General features: G+C 32.2%; 1 protein-coding gene, 2 long non-coding RNA genes and 1 pseudogene across 5 annotated transcripts in view; 3 read left to right on the top strand and 1 right to left on the bottom strand.

The window, feature by feature from the left end:
• Positions 1-15,737, bottom strand: part of LOC138856452 (uncharacterized) — a 44,294-nt gene that overhangs the window by 14,516 nt on the left and 14,041 nt on the right. The gene's annotated exons all lie outside the window — the stretch shown is intronic.
• On the top strand, positions 3,672-6,560 carry LOC138855681 (uncharacterized; annotated as a pseudogene).
• On the top strand, positions 6,632-7,720 carry LOC106621155 (uncharacterized). Its single transcript, XR_011395679.1, has 3 exons — positions 6,632-6,912; positions 6,970-7,136; positions 7,226-7,720. It is a non-coding gene; the product is annotated as an uncharacterized lncRNA (long non-coding RNA).
• Positions 9,401-14,807, top strand: LOC106621156 (sodium-coupled monocarboxylate transporter 2-like). Of its 3 annotated transcripts, none has more exons than XM_070107559.1 (12): positions 9,401-9,479; positions 10,053-10,286; positions 11,011-11,123; positions 11,186-11,326; positions 11,494-11,653; positions 12,596-12,661; positions 12,731-12,782; positions 12,864-12,931; positions 13,175-13,329; positions 13,488-13,746; positions 13,814-14,505; positions 14,629-14,807. In XM_070107559.1, exons 2-12 carry the CDS (start codon positions 10,275-10,277, stop codon positions 14,756-14,758), a joined length of 1,848 nt encoding a protein of 615 aa, XP_069963660.1. In that variant the 5' UTR covers positions 9,401-9,479; positions 10,053-10,274; the 3' UTR covers positions 14,759-14,807. The 3 variants fall into 3 exon arrangements, with proteins under 3 accessions (XP_069963660.1, XP_069963658.1, XP_069963659.1); XM_070107557.1 differs by having other exon boundaries at positions 9,413-9,604; XM_070107558.1 differs by having other exon boundaries at positions 9,418-9,508.

Below are 15,737 nucleotides of genomic sequence, written 5' to 3'. Positions count from 1 at the left end.
AAGTTGTTAAAAACTGGTTGGTTAGAGAATTAATAAAAAAAACTTGTTTCGCTCTTAAATTTGCAATAGTTTGAAGTCTTTAGCTAAAATATTATCAAAATGAAGTGCACCATATGAAAATTTCAGTGACATTGCAGTGGTTATCTCATACTACCAAAATAATTTTAAGAGCCTTTATACGAATAAACATATTCTCGCCTTTTATCGTCGCTAATCTTTAATTCTTCACAATGCAGAACAAGGTATGTATATTAATAACGGATAATAATATATCTTTATACGATGTAACCAACGAAATAAATTTGAGCATTTCATTACTTGGTGTGGTAAATAAAATATACAATTGAAGAAAATCGTGTATCAAAGCGGTAAACTCAGGCGGAATATATGTATTTCATAAACTATTAGAGTTACTTTAGCACAAACTCAGTAAAACCCAGTGGCCCAAGTATTGCATATTAATATTCTAAATAACCACTTGGTACAGTTTGAAAATGGTCAATCACGTATTTCATCAATAATGTCTATTAGAACACTTTCAGGGTATAACGATCTCAAAACGTCCATTTACAATAGAACAGTTCAAAAATGACCAAACTCGGACTGAACCATGGCTACTCCACATAGACTCCCACATTTTGAATTATCAGATGTTTGGACTTTACAATAGATACTTTTAACAGTAATGAGAGTTTTAAGAGTTGTCGAGCCATTAGTCAGAGTCAGAAGATATCTGAATAGTATAAGTGTGAATGTTTCGCGTGCATAATGCAATTTGGTACCATGAATTGGTGATATTGATTCACAGTTTCCGTGATGATCATATGATGAGTATACATTAGGGTGTCCGTTATTTCCCAAGTTGATTGTTTTTTTGCAAACGCCCCCTGAAATTATAGTTTTAGCTCTAAAAATAAGGGTGAAACGTAAACAAGCTCTTTATTTTTAATTTAGACGGTGCCTAAATTAATTTTCTTTTCTCATGTATGTAACATGCGATTTCTTGATATTTTGCATTAAGAAATTAAATTTACAGTTTTAAAAAGCGATATTATAATACCAAATTTATTACTCTATAAAAAAGGCATTAATAATTTTTTTTACAAAATCTTTCGTTTAAAAGTTATACTTAGTTAAAGTTATGCATCAAATGAATTGAGCATTCATGCCTTATAAATTCTATGTTACTCATACGACATGGTGTACTATATGAATACAGTACACTTAATGCATATAGTAGTTCAATTTTGACCTTGAATAACTACAAGTGATTTTTTTGAAAAATGTCACAGAAAGTTTTTGTAGACCGATTTACTTGTATTTTTCAGAAAATCTCTCTCGAGTATGAACTAGCCTCATCCCCAAATTTAAATTTTTACTATTTTTAAAAAATACGGGAAAATAAAAAAAAATGTTAAAAAAAATTAATTTGTTTTACTTATCGCTACTACATACAATTGAGACATCATTGCAGATTGATAATCTTTTTTTTTCATTTCAGATGACTAGTAGGGTTAAATGCATACCTATAATGCTTATGTGCCAATTTTTTGAGACGCCCCACTTCATCAGCTGGCAGTTTTTTAAATTTTTAACTTGTTTTAAAATTTTTTTCTGTACTATTGTAACATTAATAAATAACTGATAAAAAAATCGATAGTAAATATATTGATTGCTTTTTTTACGACACTTTAAAAATTACCTAAAATTCTCTAGACTAGAATACCCCCTTAATCCTTTTTTGATGATCTTATCATTTCCATGATGATTTTTATACCCTGAACAGGGTATATTAAGTTTGCCAAGAAGATTGTAACACCCAGAAGGAAACGTCGGAGACCCTATAAAATGTATATATAAATGATCAGCATGATGAGCTGAGTTGATTTAGCCATGTCCGTCTGTCCGTCCGACCGTCCGTCTGTATATATGCAAACTAGTCTCTCAGTTTTTAAGCTATCGATCTGAAATTTTGTACCTGCCCTTTTCTCACTAAGAAGCTGCTTATTTGTCGGAAAGGCCGATATCAAACCACTATAGCATATAGCTGTCATACAAACTGAACAATCGGAAGCAAGTCCTTGTATGGGAAACTTTTTTATTTGACATAATATCTTCACGAAATTTGGCATGCGTTTTTTTCTAAGGTAACAATGAAATTACCGAAGAAATTGTTTTGTTCGGATGACTAAAGCATATAGCTAATATGCAAACTAAACGATCGGAATCAAGTGCTTGTATGGAAAACTTTTTCATTTGACGAGGTATCTTCACGAAGTTAGGCACAGAATATTTTTTAAAGCAATAGTGCAAGCTCCGAAGAAATTTTACAGATCGGATGACTATAACATATAGCTGCCATATTAACTGAACGATCGGAGTAAAGTGCTTGCATGGAAAAAATTTTTATTTTTTATTGCCGATTCACGAAATTAGATCTGAATCAAGTTATTGGAAGGAAACTTTGTATCTGTGAAGGGTATTATAGCTTCGGTGCAATCCAAGTTAACGTTTTTTCTTGTTTAATTTATGATTTTTATTATTTTCTTCACCGATAATGATTAATTTTACAATAAATCATAAATAATTATTATTTTTCAGCAAAAAAATTAAAATCTAAAATAATTATTATATTTGCGCAACAAAAAAAAACAAGTAATGAAGTTCTGAATTCGGGTGTAACCGAACATTTTAGACTCTCGCAACTTGCAAAGATCAAAGACTGGGAAATTACTTCTGGTGTTGGCAAATATTTATATTAAAGTAGGTATTGACGCAAAGTTTTACCCCAATACAATAATTGTTGCTTGATTTGCATACTGAAAATTGAAAAAAATCAGATGGAATTGAAAATGGTGTTATATAGGAAACAGTCATGGTTGTAATCCGATTTCGCCCATTTTCGCACTGTCGATAGAAGTGTAGTAGGAATCGGTTAAGCGGATGCCAAGATATAGGTTTTTACGTAAAAGTGGGCGGTGCTTGATTTTTTCCGCTTTTTGTAGTTTTTAACAGTACCGTTATATGAGGAGTGGGCGGGGTTTTCACCCATTTTCACACTGTCGATAGAAGTGCTAAAAACATTTGTTCTCAGCGAATTTTGTTATAATAGCTTTAGCGGTTTAAAAGATATGCACTTTTTAAATGCTGCATATACCCCTCCCTCATGTGATCCTGTATACCAAACAGTATTGTATCTTATTGTGGAGCTTAGTTATGGCAATTTATTTGTTTTTGATTAATGGCGTAGCAGTGGTCCGATTACACCCATCTGCAATACCAACCGTCTTACGGTACCAAGAAATATGTGTACCAAGTTTCATCAAGATATCTCAATTTTTACTCAAGTAAAATATATAAAGAAAATATATTTACTAAATTAATTTAGAAAGAAACCGGTTTAACAACAACGTCATGAGGAACCACACGACCATAACGTACCGGACATTGGTTCTAAAGGAATGAGTGAATATATGTTGGGATCCAGACAAATGAAAGTATTTCCAGTGGCAATGAGTCTTGTTGCTAGGTTAGTACGGCATTATTTTTTAAGATTTGATAAGAAAATATAATATTTTTCGGTTGAGCACTGTAATTAGATGAACCTTATATGGTCTCATCACTTCTTCGCAAGACGATGTGCTTTCTTAAGAATATAATGATATACAGGTATGTTTTATCTCTATGCAAATAGCTACATTTCTGGCCCAACTATGCTGGGCACACCATCGTAAATCTATAACTATGGCACTTAATATTGGTAAATCGTTATACCGATCATTTTGGCAATAACGTTGCCAAAGGTTTATATGCCAGTTTTTTCCGTTCCATTATGTCGTTTATCGTATAATTGGATAACTGTGATTGGTGTTTTATGAACATTGTTGGTTGGCACTGTCACCTCTTCTTTGCGAACCACGTGACTTAACAACGTTAGACGCAAATGTAATATCACCTGTAATTCATAGGTTAGAGCTATTGCTATATACGTCAGGTTTGGTCCCTTCTCAAAAGCTTAAAACTTTTAGAACGTTGGATTAAAGATTTCCCGATGAGTTGGGACGATTTTTTCATTCCAAACTTTATTAGTAACGTATTTTGATATATCTTTGTACTCGAAATAGATTTTTATAAGGAATTTTTCAATGCTTCGTCTAATTCAAGCCCTTTTTTATCTCGAGGTAACTCTGCGCGAACATCAACTTATATTTTGAATAAATCCAAACACACGAGTGCTACGAAGAAATACTAAAATATAGATTAAATAAACTTTAATTTTTAAGCTATTGCCTAGCTTCTATCGCAGGCTTTGAGCTCTGGGGCTAAATCAAGGAATTTCGTAACGGAAATGAACCATATGCGCTCAGTGTTTGCATACTTTTAGTTCGCATATCTCAAGCGGAACAAATAAATTGAAGAGACAGCAGGGTGATTCAAAAATAATAATATTTAAGAGAATATTTATAATTTTAATTGAATAACCAAGTGGGGCTATTTGGTACATTTTATACAAGAATCTTATCTAGAATGTTTCCTATTTAAGTAGCATATCCCTTTTAATTTTTTTTTATAAGTTAACCGGTTCAGCATCTACCTTCTTAGTTTTCTTTTGTCTAAGAGTTAACGGAGAACTTAAATAGTTTTTTATTTAGATGTTTCAAATAGCCACAGGATTGGGGCCCCAGATTTCCGTTGAGGTAAGTTAAGTATTTTTAACGTCGAAAAAAATTCCGATAGGCGTCGATAAAAAACATACAACCTTAGGGTGTATTCAGTTCAAATTTGTATTTCGTGGAGGGAACGTTTTTTTTGCTAACCACACCATTAAAATATGTTTAACGAATTAAAGAAAACTAGTAGGGCTAGTAACCACAAATAAGTCATCATCATCATCAGCTCCTCAACCCGGTGCGGGTCGTCGCTTACTGCAAATATTTCTGTACCACCTACAAGTAGTACAATAAAAGTAGCCAGTCAGATAATAAAAAATTTACTAGATCATTAACCGAACTAAAAATTTAAAATTTTTTTCTTAGTAAAAGTTTTCAAGTGAATTGAATAACTACTAAACCTAATGTGGATGGGGAATGTATGTAATTTTCAGAGATATGGGAATATAGTAGAATAAGAAGTCTGAAAAGAAGTGTATCATTAAAAGTCAATTGATTTTAATTATGATTGGTGTATCAGCAGATTATTTCTCAGCTTAAGATTTATTTAATCGATTTTGCGAGTAAATATAACTATACATAAACTAGGCCTTGACACAAGAGTATAATTCTTATCAGTATTAAATAAAAATGATTTAGAATAAGCAATATTCTAATATAATAGACGATAAAAATGTACGTAAAATAATATTTGAGCCCAAATTACCACAATCACCAAAAAAAAAACATATAGCATATGCGGCGGAATAGTTCGTTTATTTTAAAATTTTATCTACAAGACAGTAAGGGCAGAGAACATATAAATATTTCCTGGTTGAGCATACATACAGAGCACATACAAGAATTGTTAAGAGTTCTCTGGAACATTCATATATTTATTTCTCTTTAATATTCCCCGGTTGGACATGTTGACAGAGCTGTAATTGTACAGATTCCCCGCTATTATAAATGCTATAAATATTAGTTGAATTCCCTGCTTGTGAGGTGAATTCCCCGGTTTAAATTTTACAAATGTATCGAACCTGAACCTTCTCATTCTTGTATTTTCTCTGGTAAGGGAAGGAGTCATTGACCTCTTAATGTAAAGAAAGGGGCCGCTGACCCCATAAAATGTAAACAAAAGATTCAATGTAGTGTAGAGAAGGATTCGTTAACTTCAATTGCGTTATTGGACGATAATGAAAAAGTGTAAGCTACTAACGTATTGGACGATTTATATCAGCAACAGTACGTACAATAAAGTTTGCTGAATCCGAGTCACTAACACTTGAATCTATACCGTCATGTGTGCATTTGCGTGATTTGTGGGTATTCGTTGTGGGGTATCACTTTACCGCATTCGTTACGTATATACATAATATAGAAAATTTGTGCTTCTATGCTTGCCAGATGCGCAATGATATGTTGTATGATTTAACCAATATGTATAATCTACCCAAGAGCGTGCGTATACCTTCTACGAATGTTATTTTTGGTATCTCAATTAATAGTAGGAATATATTACGAGGTGTCTTGCAACAATCTCCAGATAAGGACAATGAAATCAGCTTACATGTGCTGCTAATCGATTATGGAGAAATGGTGCCCCTAAATATCAATGATGTACAATTTTATGATTTACCCAAGATCTACAGAGATTTACCTGCACAAGCCATGAAATGTATTCTTTCGGGTATTAAAGATGCAACTACCGAAAGCAAAGAGGCAAATGGGTATGTGCTGAAAAAAAAACTACGGAATTATGAATTCAAAGAAGTGAACATTGAGGTCGTGAAGTAAATAGGCAGAGTTTTGCACGTTTACATTATTTAAGGTCAATCAACAGCAAAGAAGTCACCAGAAGTAAGTGTTACTTACTGTAAATACAGATATTTGTATATTGTATTGTAATCGCCCATATGTCAAAAAATACTTGTCAAAGAATCCTTTCACAAATTCCTTCGAAGAAAATTCATTTTCTGATCTACAAACACCAACAGAAAAATACAATCACGTATAGATGATGTTCTTAAAAATGATATAATAAATTTAGAAGTTATGCATATTTCTCAACCTGATTCGTTTTATGCTCAAATACTAAGTGAGAAAAATGAACAACTGATAAACTATTTTGGAATTATCTGCGGAACAGAACTTAACTGAAGCACCCAAATTAGGCGATTTAATATTGGCACAATATGCAAAGGATTACTTTTGGTATCGGGCTAAGGTCATTAGTGTAGCAGGAGATACCGAGTTCCAGGTGAATAATTTTGAATTTTTTAACAGTTTAGTTAATATTGTATATTTCCTCCTGCAGGTATTTTATGTTGATTTTGGTAATATAGAGACTGTACCACTAAAAGGAATCGTCAAATGCACCAATGTCCAAGAAAAAGAACCTTTTCACGCAGTTCTCTGTCGTATTGCTAACTTAAGCGATATTACAAACGGTGACAAGACTCGCTTCGAAAAAGTTAATCAAATGTTGGTAGTTATGTTACAGTCCCTTAATTTAACTTTTATTATTTTTCAAAGGTACCAAGCAATTATACATATATTTTTTTATATTTTAGACGCAATACCACAAAAAAGTTGTAGTACAATTTTACTTCACCAAAAGTTGTTTCACGGATTAAGTTGATATCGATAATACCGAATTGGAAAACCTTTAACAACATTGCAGGTGAAAACCGTAATAGGGACTTAAATTTGATAAATAAGTGAGGTATAGTAGCAGCACAGCCATACATATGTTTTTATGGCATGGAAGTAAAATGTAAAATTGTTATCAGTGAGCTTCGTCATATTCTTGAAAGAGTGACAATTGTAAAAATTATCTCAAAATATAGTATACAATAGCTTCTACAAATTATTATTTTGCCGATAACCATTAGTATACCATTATACATTCGTACACTGACCGGAAATTATAATACCCTCTAAAATTTAAAAGTTCTATGAAAACCATGTTAGGTTGAGACACCCTGTATATACTTAATTCTGCCATAAGTTCTGTTACAAGCTCCGGCCGTTATCAATATGAAAATATAATAAATTTTTTAATAAAATTAATTTTTTATTATATTCTCCAACTATGACCACAAACTATAGTTCAATGAATTCAAATTCAGAGTTTCAGACGGCCAACCATCTGCAGCTATGAAACCTGGAATATTGCTTTTAAGCCACTGCTGGGTGGTTTTTGCCTTGTGTATGAGTTAACACTATAAATCTGACCTTTTGGTATTACAACATACCATTACCAGAAATGGATGCTCCTGAGTGTAATTAAAATACCTCACAGATTGACTAATATATGGAGATAAAGTCAACCGGATGTTTGAAAATTTTTATATTAATTACATGGCGGCTAGAGTTTCACCCGATTTTATCCATTTCATTCACACAGATGCACTGTTATTAGAAAGACACGTTCTCTTAATTTCATTAAGGTAATTCCATATTGAGCGATTTATGAAGTATAGAGTCTACTATAAGTTCGAAAATATTTATATTAGGTATATGGGTGGTAAAGGAAGTATTGACCCGATTCAATCCAATTTCAATGAATCACAGATTAAACCATATTTTCGATAAAATGTCAGATATAGGCATTGTAGTCAACTTTTTAGGCATGAGGCATACCTTAAAGGCACATATACTTTTATCTCGATATATTATAATATATATGTATGTACCATATGTACATTGGTGCTTTATCTGAAAAAGTGAATGGGAAGTAGGCGTAATTACGGCCTTCTGTCGCCTATTTTCATATCGTAATATACGAATGTCAGGATAGTGTGCCCTACCGTTGGTTGAAATAAGTCGAGTAGGTCCTGAAATATGGAATTTCACCTAAAGGTGTGCGGTGCTACTAGCCTTGTCCAATTTTGAAACAGGCAGCACAATAACCCTATTGGAGGGCGGGGCCATGACCACTTATACAATATCTAATGCGATTCGCTGTACTAAATTAAAGTTTTGTATCTTTATATGGAGTTTAGTTATTGCATTGTATAAGTTTTTGATTAATCCATGTGCAATACTAACTTCTCATGGGCGACAAGGAATATACATATTGTAACGGATTTCTCGATAAATCGTCTACCTGTAACTGTCCCTGCTGCACAGTCCGACAGCCCTTATATAGTAAATTTTTAACAAAAGTTGGTTACTAGAACATTCTGGCAACTACGAATTCGCTGTCTAGTTGCTTCTGGCAGTTTATCGTCGATTCTGATTTGTTCTGGTATTCGTGTTCGCTACAATATAATATGTACCAAGTTTCAATACATCTCAATTTTTACTCAAGTTATTGCAGAGACGGACAGACGAACAGGTAACCGGAATTCATTTCGTTTCCTGATCCTGATCATTTATACATATAAATATAAATAAATGTCCTGATAAAAATGTACATATTTAACATGTATATATATGGTAAATAGTTATCCTGATCATTTATATAAGCTTCTATATCGATTAGTTTTAGATGTTACAAACACCCGTTAACTGAACAAAACTATAATACTCTGTAGTAACATGTTGCGAGAGTATAATAGCGGTACTTTCTTCTGCCAATTTGTTCTCGCTGTATGCATTGTAGGCTTTGTAACAGAATTTATGGCAAGATTAGGTACACTAACTACATAGTTTATTTGCGATATGATATCGCACTAATTATTATAATACTTAATAGTAGCTCAGTGGCTTCCTTCCCATTATGAGCTTAGTGTATTTTTGGTATCTGATTAGTGTGGAAGTATTCTTTTGACATGCTACGTTTAAAATAAATTAATTTCGATCGATATATGATTATAATAGGTGTGTCATATTTCTGCTGGCATTTACAAGTTGTTTTTATAGATAATTAAAATACAAGATTAAAAACCGGAGAGGAGTATAAAACATTAAAAATAACTGTAACTAAGAAATAAAAACTTTTAATGGTAAACATCGTAAACATTGCATATTTCTAAAGACAACAGGTTTTGAAAAATAATCTTGTAAACGGTTAAAAACCCACAAATTGGAGTACGAGCAGGATCAGCGAATGTTTATAAAACTTCTAAAATAATAAAAATATAACAGCAGTTGTCAAAGTTCGTGATTTTATCCAAATTATAAAATTTTAAATTTCGTTTTATTTAGGCAAACATAATTTTGTTATTTGCCTTTCTTAAAAGCTTAGGATTTTTTTAGAATTTTTATAAAAAAAAACAACTATTGAGAATGATGTCCTCTAGCCAAAAATTTGAAATAATTGCTAAAAAAAATAATAATGAAAGTGATAAAGCAATATTTAAACCTAAATCTGACATTTTTCGTCTATCAAAGTAGAATATTTGGATATAAACTACATTCTCCATATCAAATACATACTTGTACATTTATTAGCTCTTTTAATTGGTGCAATAAAATTGTTTAAAAGCACTGGTTGGCTAGACAGCCAATAAATAACACCATTCGCTAGTAAAATTACAATAGTTTGGAGTCATTAGCTAAAATTTTGGCAAAACGAGGTGTTTGAAAATTTCAGTGATACTGTAGTGGTAAATACAGAGCATATACAAACAAACATACATATAAATTTATCGTCGCTTATCTTTAGTCTTCACAATGCAGAAAAAGGTAAGTTACATACATAAACGGAAAATATATGTTTACAAGGATGTAATCAACGAAATTAATTTAAATTTGAGCATTTCATTACTTGGTGTGGTAAATAAAAAATACAATTGAAGAAAATCGTGTACATTTATGGGGAATATACATATATATCTATCATAAACTAATAGAGTTACTTTAACAAAATCTCAGTAAAACCCAGTGGCCTAAGTATTGCATACTTATATTCCTAATAATCACTTAGTACAGTTTAAAAATGGTCCACACACCGGATACGAAAGCTTCCATTTTTCCGTATATACTATGTGAATGGTTTATTTCCGCAACACTTGGCGAAAACAGTTTCTAGGTATAACGATCTCATAACGCCCACATAGAAACACATTTTGAATTATCCCATGTTTTGACTATGTAATAGAAAACATTCACATTAATGAGAGTTTGAGGCAAAAGGGTTATCAGTCCATCAGTCACGTCAGAAGATATCTGAATAATATATGATATTGTGATCTTGATCCTCGGTGTCATTGACAAGTATACTGATTTCAGATAGATTAAACTTTAACACGTGATTTCTATTATGAAGTGATTATATCTCCTTCTACTATTATCACACCTTTTAGTCACACAGTTCCTAAATATAAGTCCTTTAACAGAAAAGTACTTCATTATAGTACTTTTTTGCCAAGACTATGTACTATTAAAATATTTATTTTTCTTTTTATAGATATCCAACTATGCAGAATATTCACAATTACTTTTTTCAATTCCCGACTACTGTGTTTTTGGAGCGCTATTGTTGTTCTCTACGGGAATCGGTATCTATTTTGGCTACATAAAGTAAATTCAATGAAAATCGATAATATTTAGATAAAGAATATATATTTACTCAATTGATTTAGAAAGAAACCGGTTAAACCAAGCAGTGATGAGGAATCAAACGACCATAACGGACCGGACTTTGGTTCTAAAGGAATGAGTGAATATATGCTGGGATCCAGACAAATGAAAGTATTTCCAGTGGCAATGAGTCTTGTTGCTAGGTTAGTATGGCATTATTTTTTTAGATTTCATAAGAAAATATAATATTTTTCGGCTGAGCACTGTGAAATTCGATGAACCTTATATGGTCTCATCACTTCTTCACAAGAAGGTGTGCTTTCTTAAAAATATAATGATATAGAGATATGTTTTATCTCTATGTAAATAGCTACATTTCTGGCGCAACTATGCTGGGCACTCCATCGGAAATCTACAACTATGGCACTCAATATTGGCTAATCGTTATATCGATAATTTTGATGGCAATAGCGGTATCAAAAGTCTATATGCCAGTATTTGCCTTGTTAAAAGTCAGTTCTTCTTATGAGGTGAGCATTTTTTTGTTGTATTATATTAATCAAATACTTTTTAATATAAAGCAATGATTTTATCAATCAAAATGAGTATTTTAAATTTAAAAGTATGCAATGACAAAGTTATATATATAATACCTTGGCACCATTTTTGGAATTAAGTTTTATTGAATTGAGTAGGCAACACTCTAAAGAAACACTTCTAACCTCTCTTGGTAAGAAATAAAAATTCGTAAATAATATGTGTGTATTAAAGGCTGTTTGAATTATCATTATGACTTTCCTAAACCTATTTAATATATTTATAAATACCCCAAAAGATGCCTATGCTTACATATGTGCACATTACCGAAAACAAATCTTATATACCATAATATACCTTCACCATAAATTTGTATGTTCTTTCATAGCTTAAGCTTATACCCTGTTCAAAATCATACCAGGTATAAAATTTCTGGGAAAGCGAATATTCTAATATATCGGTAAAAATATCAAATAATCAAATATCTCTAAAATGTGTTGTCTTTTCTGCTATTTGTATGTATTTTGACCTTAAAATTGTACCCTAAATATTTACATATATTTCGTCACAGTTTTTTTAAGAAAAAAAAATTTAAGTATAGTATCGCGATGTCCGATAGCGCGAAAAAGGTACTGCTACTGCATCTGAACAAAATGGTGGCTGTTTAAAAAAAGTTGAATTTGAGAAAATTGCGTTTGAGGATAAACTGATGGAGGGAAACTCAAAAATTATTTGAGATGTCGATTAAAAACTTTAATCCAACGAAATTTGAAAGAAAATCGATTTACAAGCTGATGGATAGATTTATATTACATAAATATGCAAAATATTGGTTTTCTCTGTTATGTACAGCAATTTTTGTATAGACAGGACTAGGTTTCAGGTTCACAAGTTATTTCCTAAACTGAATTTAAATATTTCGTGTTTATTTTTAGTATTTGGAAATTCGTTTCGGCGCGAGCGTTCGAACTATTGCCGCAGTTTTGTTTATTGGGAAAATGGTAGGTATAAAAAAATATTTCGTTTTGATAACGAAATGTTAACATAATTATTCCTACACTTCGCTTCAGATATTTTACATGCCAATAATTTTATATGTGCCATCATTAGCATTTAATCAAGGTAAGATAAAAGAAAAATTTGATATTTTAACATAAAATCATTTAAAGTTTGAATAATATATTTTCTATTCTTTCTCCTTAGTCACTGGAATTAATGTATACATCACTAGTAGCGTCATGAGTTTAATTGTTGTGATCTACACAATATTGGTAATATCTATAAACTACATATAGTAATATTGGGTTGGCAACTACATAATTTTTTCAACAATTTTTACTTACAAGTAAAAAAATTATTAATTCGGACAGAACCGAATATACATATGTTATATATTTAATTAAATATTAAGTATCAGTAGTACTCCACAATTAACGAAATCGGTCTACCTGTTTTTTTAAAACCATTTCTTAACTTAGACGAATATGAGCGAATTATTTTAATATAAATTTTAGGGTGGTATTAAGGCTGTGGTTCAAACTGATATTTGGCAAACATTGGTTATGTTTATTGGGATAATAGTTGTTGTCATACTTGGAGTTATATATGCAGGTGGATTTGGACCAGTATTTCAGCACGCTGCTGAAGGTGGACGCATCATTTTTGCTAAGTAAGTCTAAGTAACCATTGAAAGATGGTTAATTAACTGCGGTCATGTTCCCACTGCAGCATTATCATTTGATATCACTATTATGTTTACCTCAATTCACATAATCTATTTTTACACTTATATAATTTTCTATACTTCCTGTCATTTTTCTATTAAAGTATAACCCCTTCATTATATGAGAGACAGTCATTATGGTCTGTATTGATTGGTGGCTTTTTCTATTGGACCAGCTATAATAGTGTAAATCAGTCCATGGTTCAACGTTACATGTCGCTGCCGACTTTGAAGAAAGCACAGCATTCGATGATCATCTTTACGATCAGCGCTACAATATTCCTTTCGTTTTGCTGTTTCGCCGGTTTATTGATATTTGATTTCTATCGAAATTGTGATCCACTAAGCGCTGGACTCATCTCGGTAAATATCATATCACTTAACCATTAAGTACTAGGAAATGTGTAGTTAATTTACTTCTTCCCCACAGAACAACGATCAATTATTACCGAGCTACGTAATGCAAACTGTTGGTCATCTACAAGGCATACCGGGTCTTTTTATAGCCGGTGTTTTTGGCGCAGGGTTAAGTTCTTTATCGTTGGGATTTAATTGTACTGCATTGGTAATCTTTGAGGATATTGTGCGTGCTAGTTTTAAAATAAAGCTAAGCGAACGCGCTTCAAAAATACTTGTCGGAATCGCAATAGTTATCCAGGGTGTAATTGCTGTTGCGTTGATTTTTGTTCTTGAAAAGTTAAGTGGCATTTTGAGCGTAGTGTCTTCGCTTGTTGCCATTGAAAGCAGTACCACGTGTGGAATATTCACACTCGGCATGTTGGTACCATGGAGCACTACAAAAGGGGCATTAGCTGGCGCTGTTGCGGGCGCAATTATGTCCGGTTGGGTGTCTTTTGGCTCACAAGCAGTAAAAGCAAGCGGCCAACTTGGTTCGCATATTTTAGAAGTGTTTGTATCGGAATGTCCCGCTAATTCCACAATAACTGAACCCGAATATGTTGATGAGTCGGATGTATTTCCTTTATATCGTTTATCGTATCATTGGATACCTGTGATTGGTGTTTTGTCTACATTACTGGTTGGCACTGTGACATCTTTTCTCTGCGGACCAAAAGACTTGAAAACATTGAACGCAAATGTAATATCACCTGTAATCCATAGGTAAGAGCTATTCCTATACACAAAAGTTTTGGTCCCTTCTCAAAAACTCCGATGGGCTTGGACGATTTTTTGCTACAAAATTTATTATTTACCTTATATTAATATTTCTTTTTTTCGACATAGATTTTTACCGAAAGAATGTTTCAAGGCTACGCCTAATGCAAACCCTATTTTATCCAGAGGTAATTCTGAGCGAACATCAACTTCTATTTCGAATAAGTCCAAACGCATGAGTGCTACGGAGAAATACTAAAATATGGATTTAATAAAGATTAATTTTTCTTCCTATGTACTTTTTCAAACCTTTTGTTTTTTCATTCGTACATCGAAAAAAAATGTATATAAATGGCTTAGATAAATGGCTTCGCAAATATAGCAATATTTTTCAGAGATATAGCAATATATTGTAGTAGAACATGAAGTCCGAAAAGAAGTGCGGCATTAGAAGTAAATTGATTCTAATTAGGTTTGGTGTATCAGCAGCTTATTTCTCAGGTAAAATTTTATTCTATTGATTTTGCGAGTAAATATTAACAAGGTCTTGACACAAGAATATAATTCTCATCAGCCTCAAATAAAAATAATTTAGATTAAGCAAGCAAGCTATTGTACAATATAACAGACGATAAAAATGTACGAAAAATACATAATATTTGAACCCGAATTATTAGCATTTGATGGTCCACAATCACCAAAAAAAAAAAAATAGCATATGCGGCAGAATAGTTCGTTTAGTTCAAAATTTTATCTAAAAGACAGTAAGGGCAGAGAACATATAAATATTCCCTGGTCATGCATACATACAGAGAACATACAAGAATTGTTACAAGTTCTCTGGTACATTCATATATTTATTTCTCTTTAATATTCCCCGGTTGGACATGTTGACAGATATGTAATTGTACAGATTCCCCTCTATTATAAAAACAACACACTTCGCTAAAAGTAAACAAAAGGGTCATTGACTTCATAATATGTAAACAAAGGGGCCACGGACCCCATAAAATATAAACAAAAGGGTCAATGACCCCAAATGTAAACAAAGTTTGTTGACTTAGCTAAATGTAAACAAAGGTTGTGGACTTGGCTAAAAGTAAACAAAAGGGTCATTGACCACATAATATGTAAACAAAGGGCGCACTGACCCATAAAATGTAAACAAAAGGGTCAATGATCCCAAATGTAAACTAAGGTTATGGGCTTGGCTGAATGTAATCAAAGGTTGTTGACTT

Source organism: Bactrocera oleae, chromosome 3 (assembly GCF_042242935.1).
Source record: "Bactrocera oleae isolate idBacOlea1 chromosome 3, idBacOlea1, whole genome shotgun sequence".
In the NCBI taxonomy this organism is placed as follows: Eukaryota; Metazoa; Arthropoda; class Insecta; order Diptera; family Tephritidae; genus Bactrocera; species Bactrocera oleae.
The sequence above is the reverse complement of the archived record's forward strand: the minus strand, read 5'-3'. Positions and strand labels throughout refer to the sequence as shown.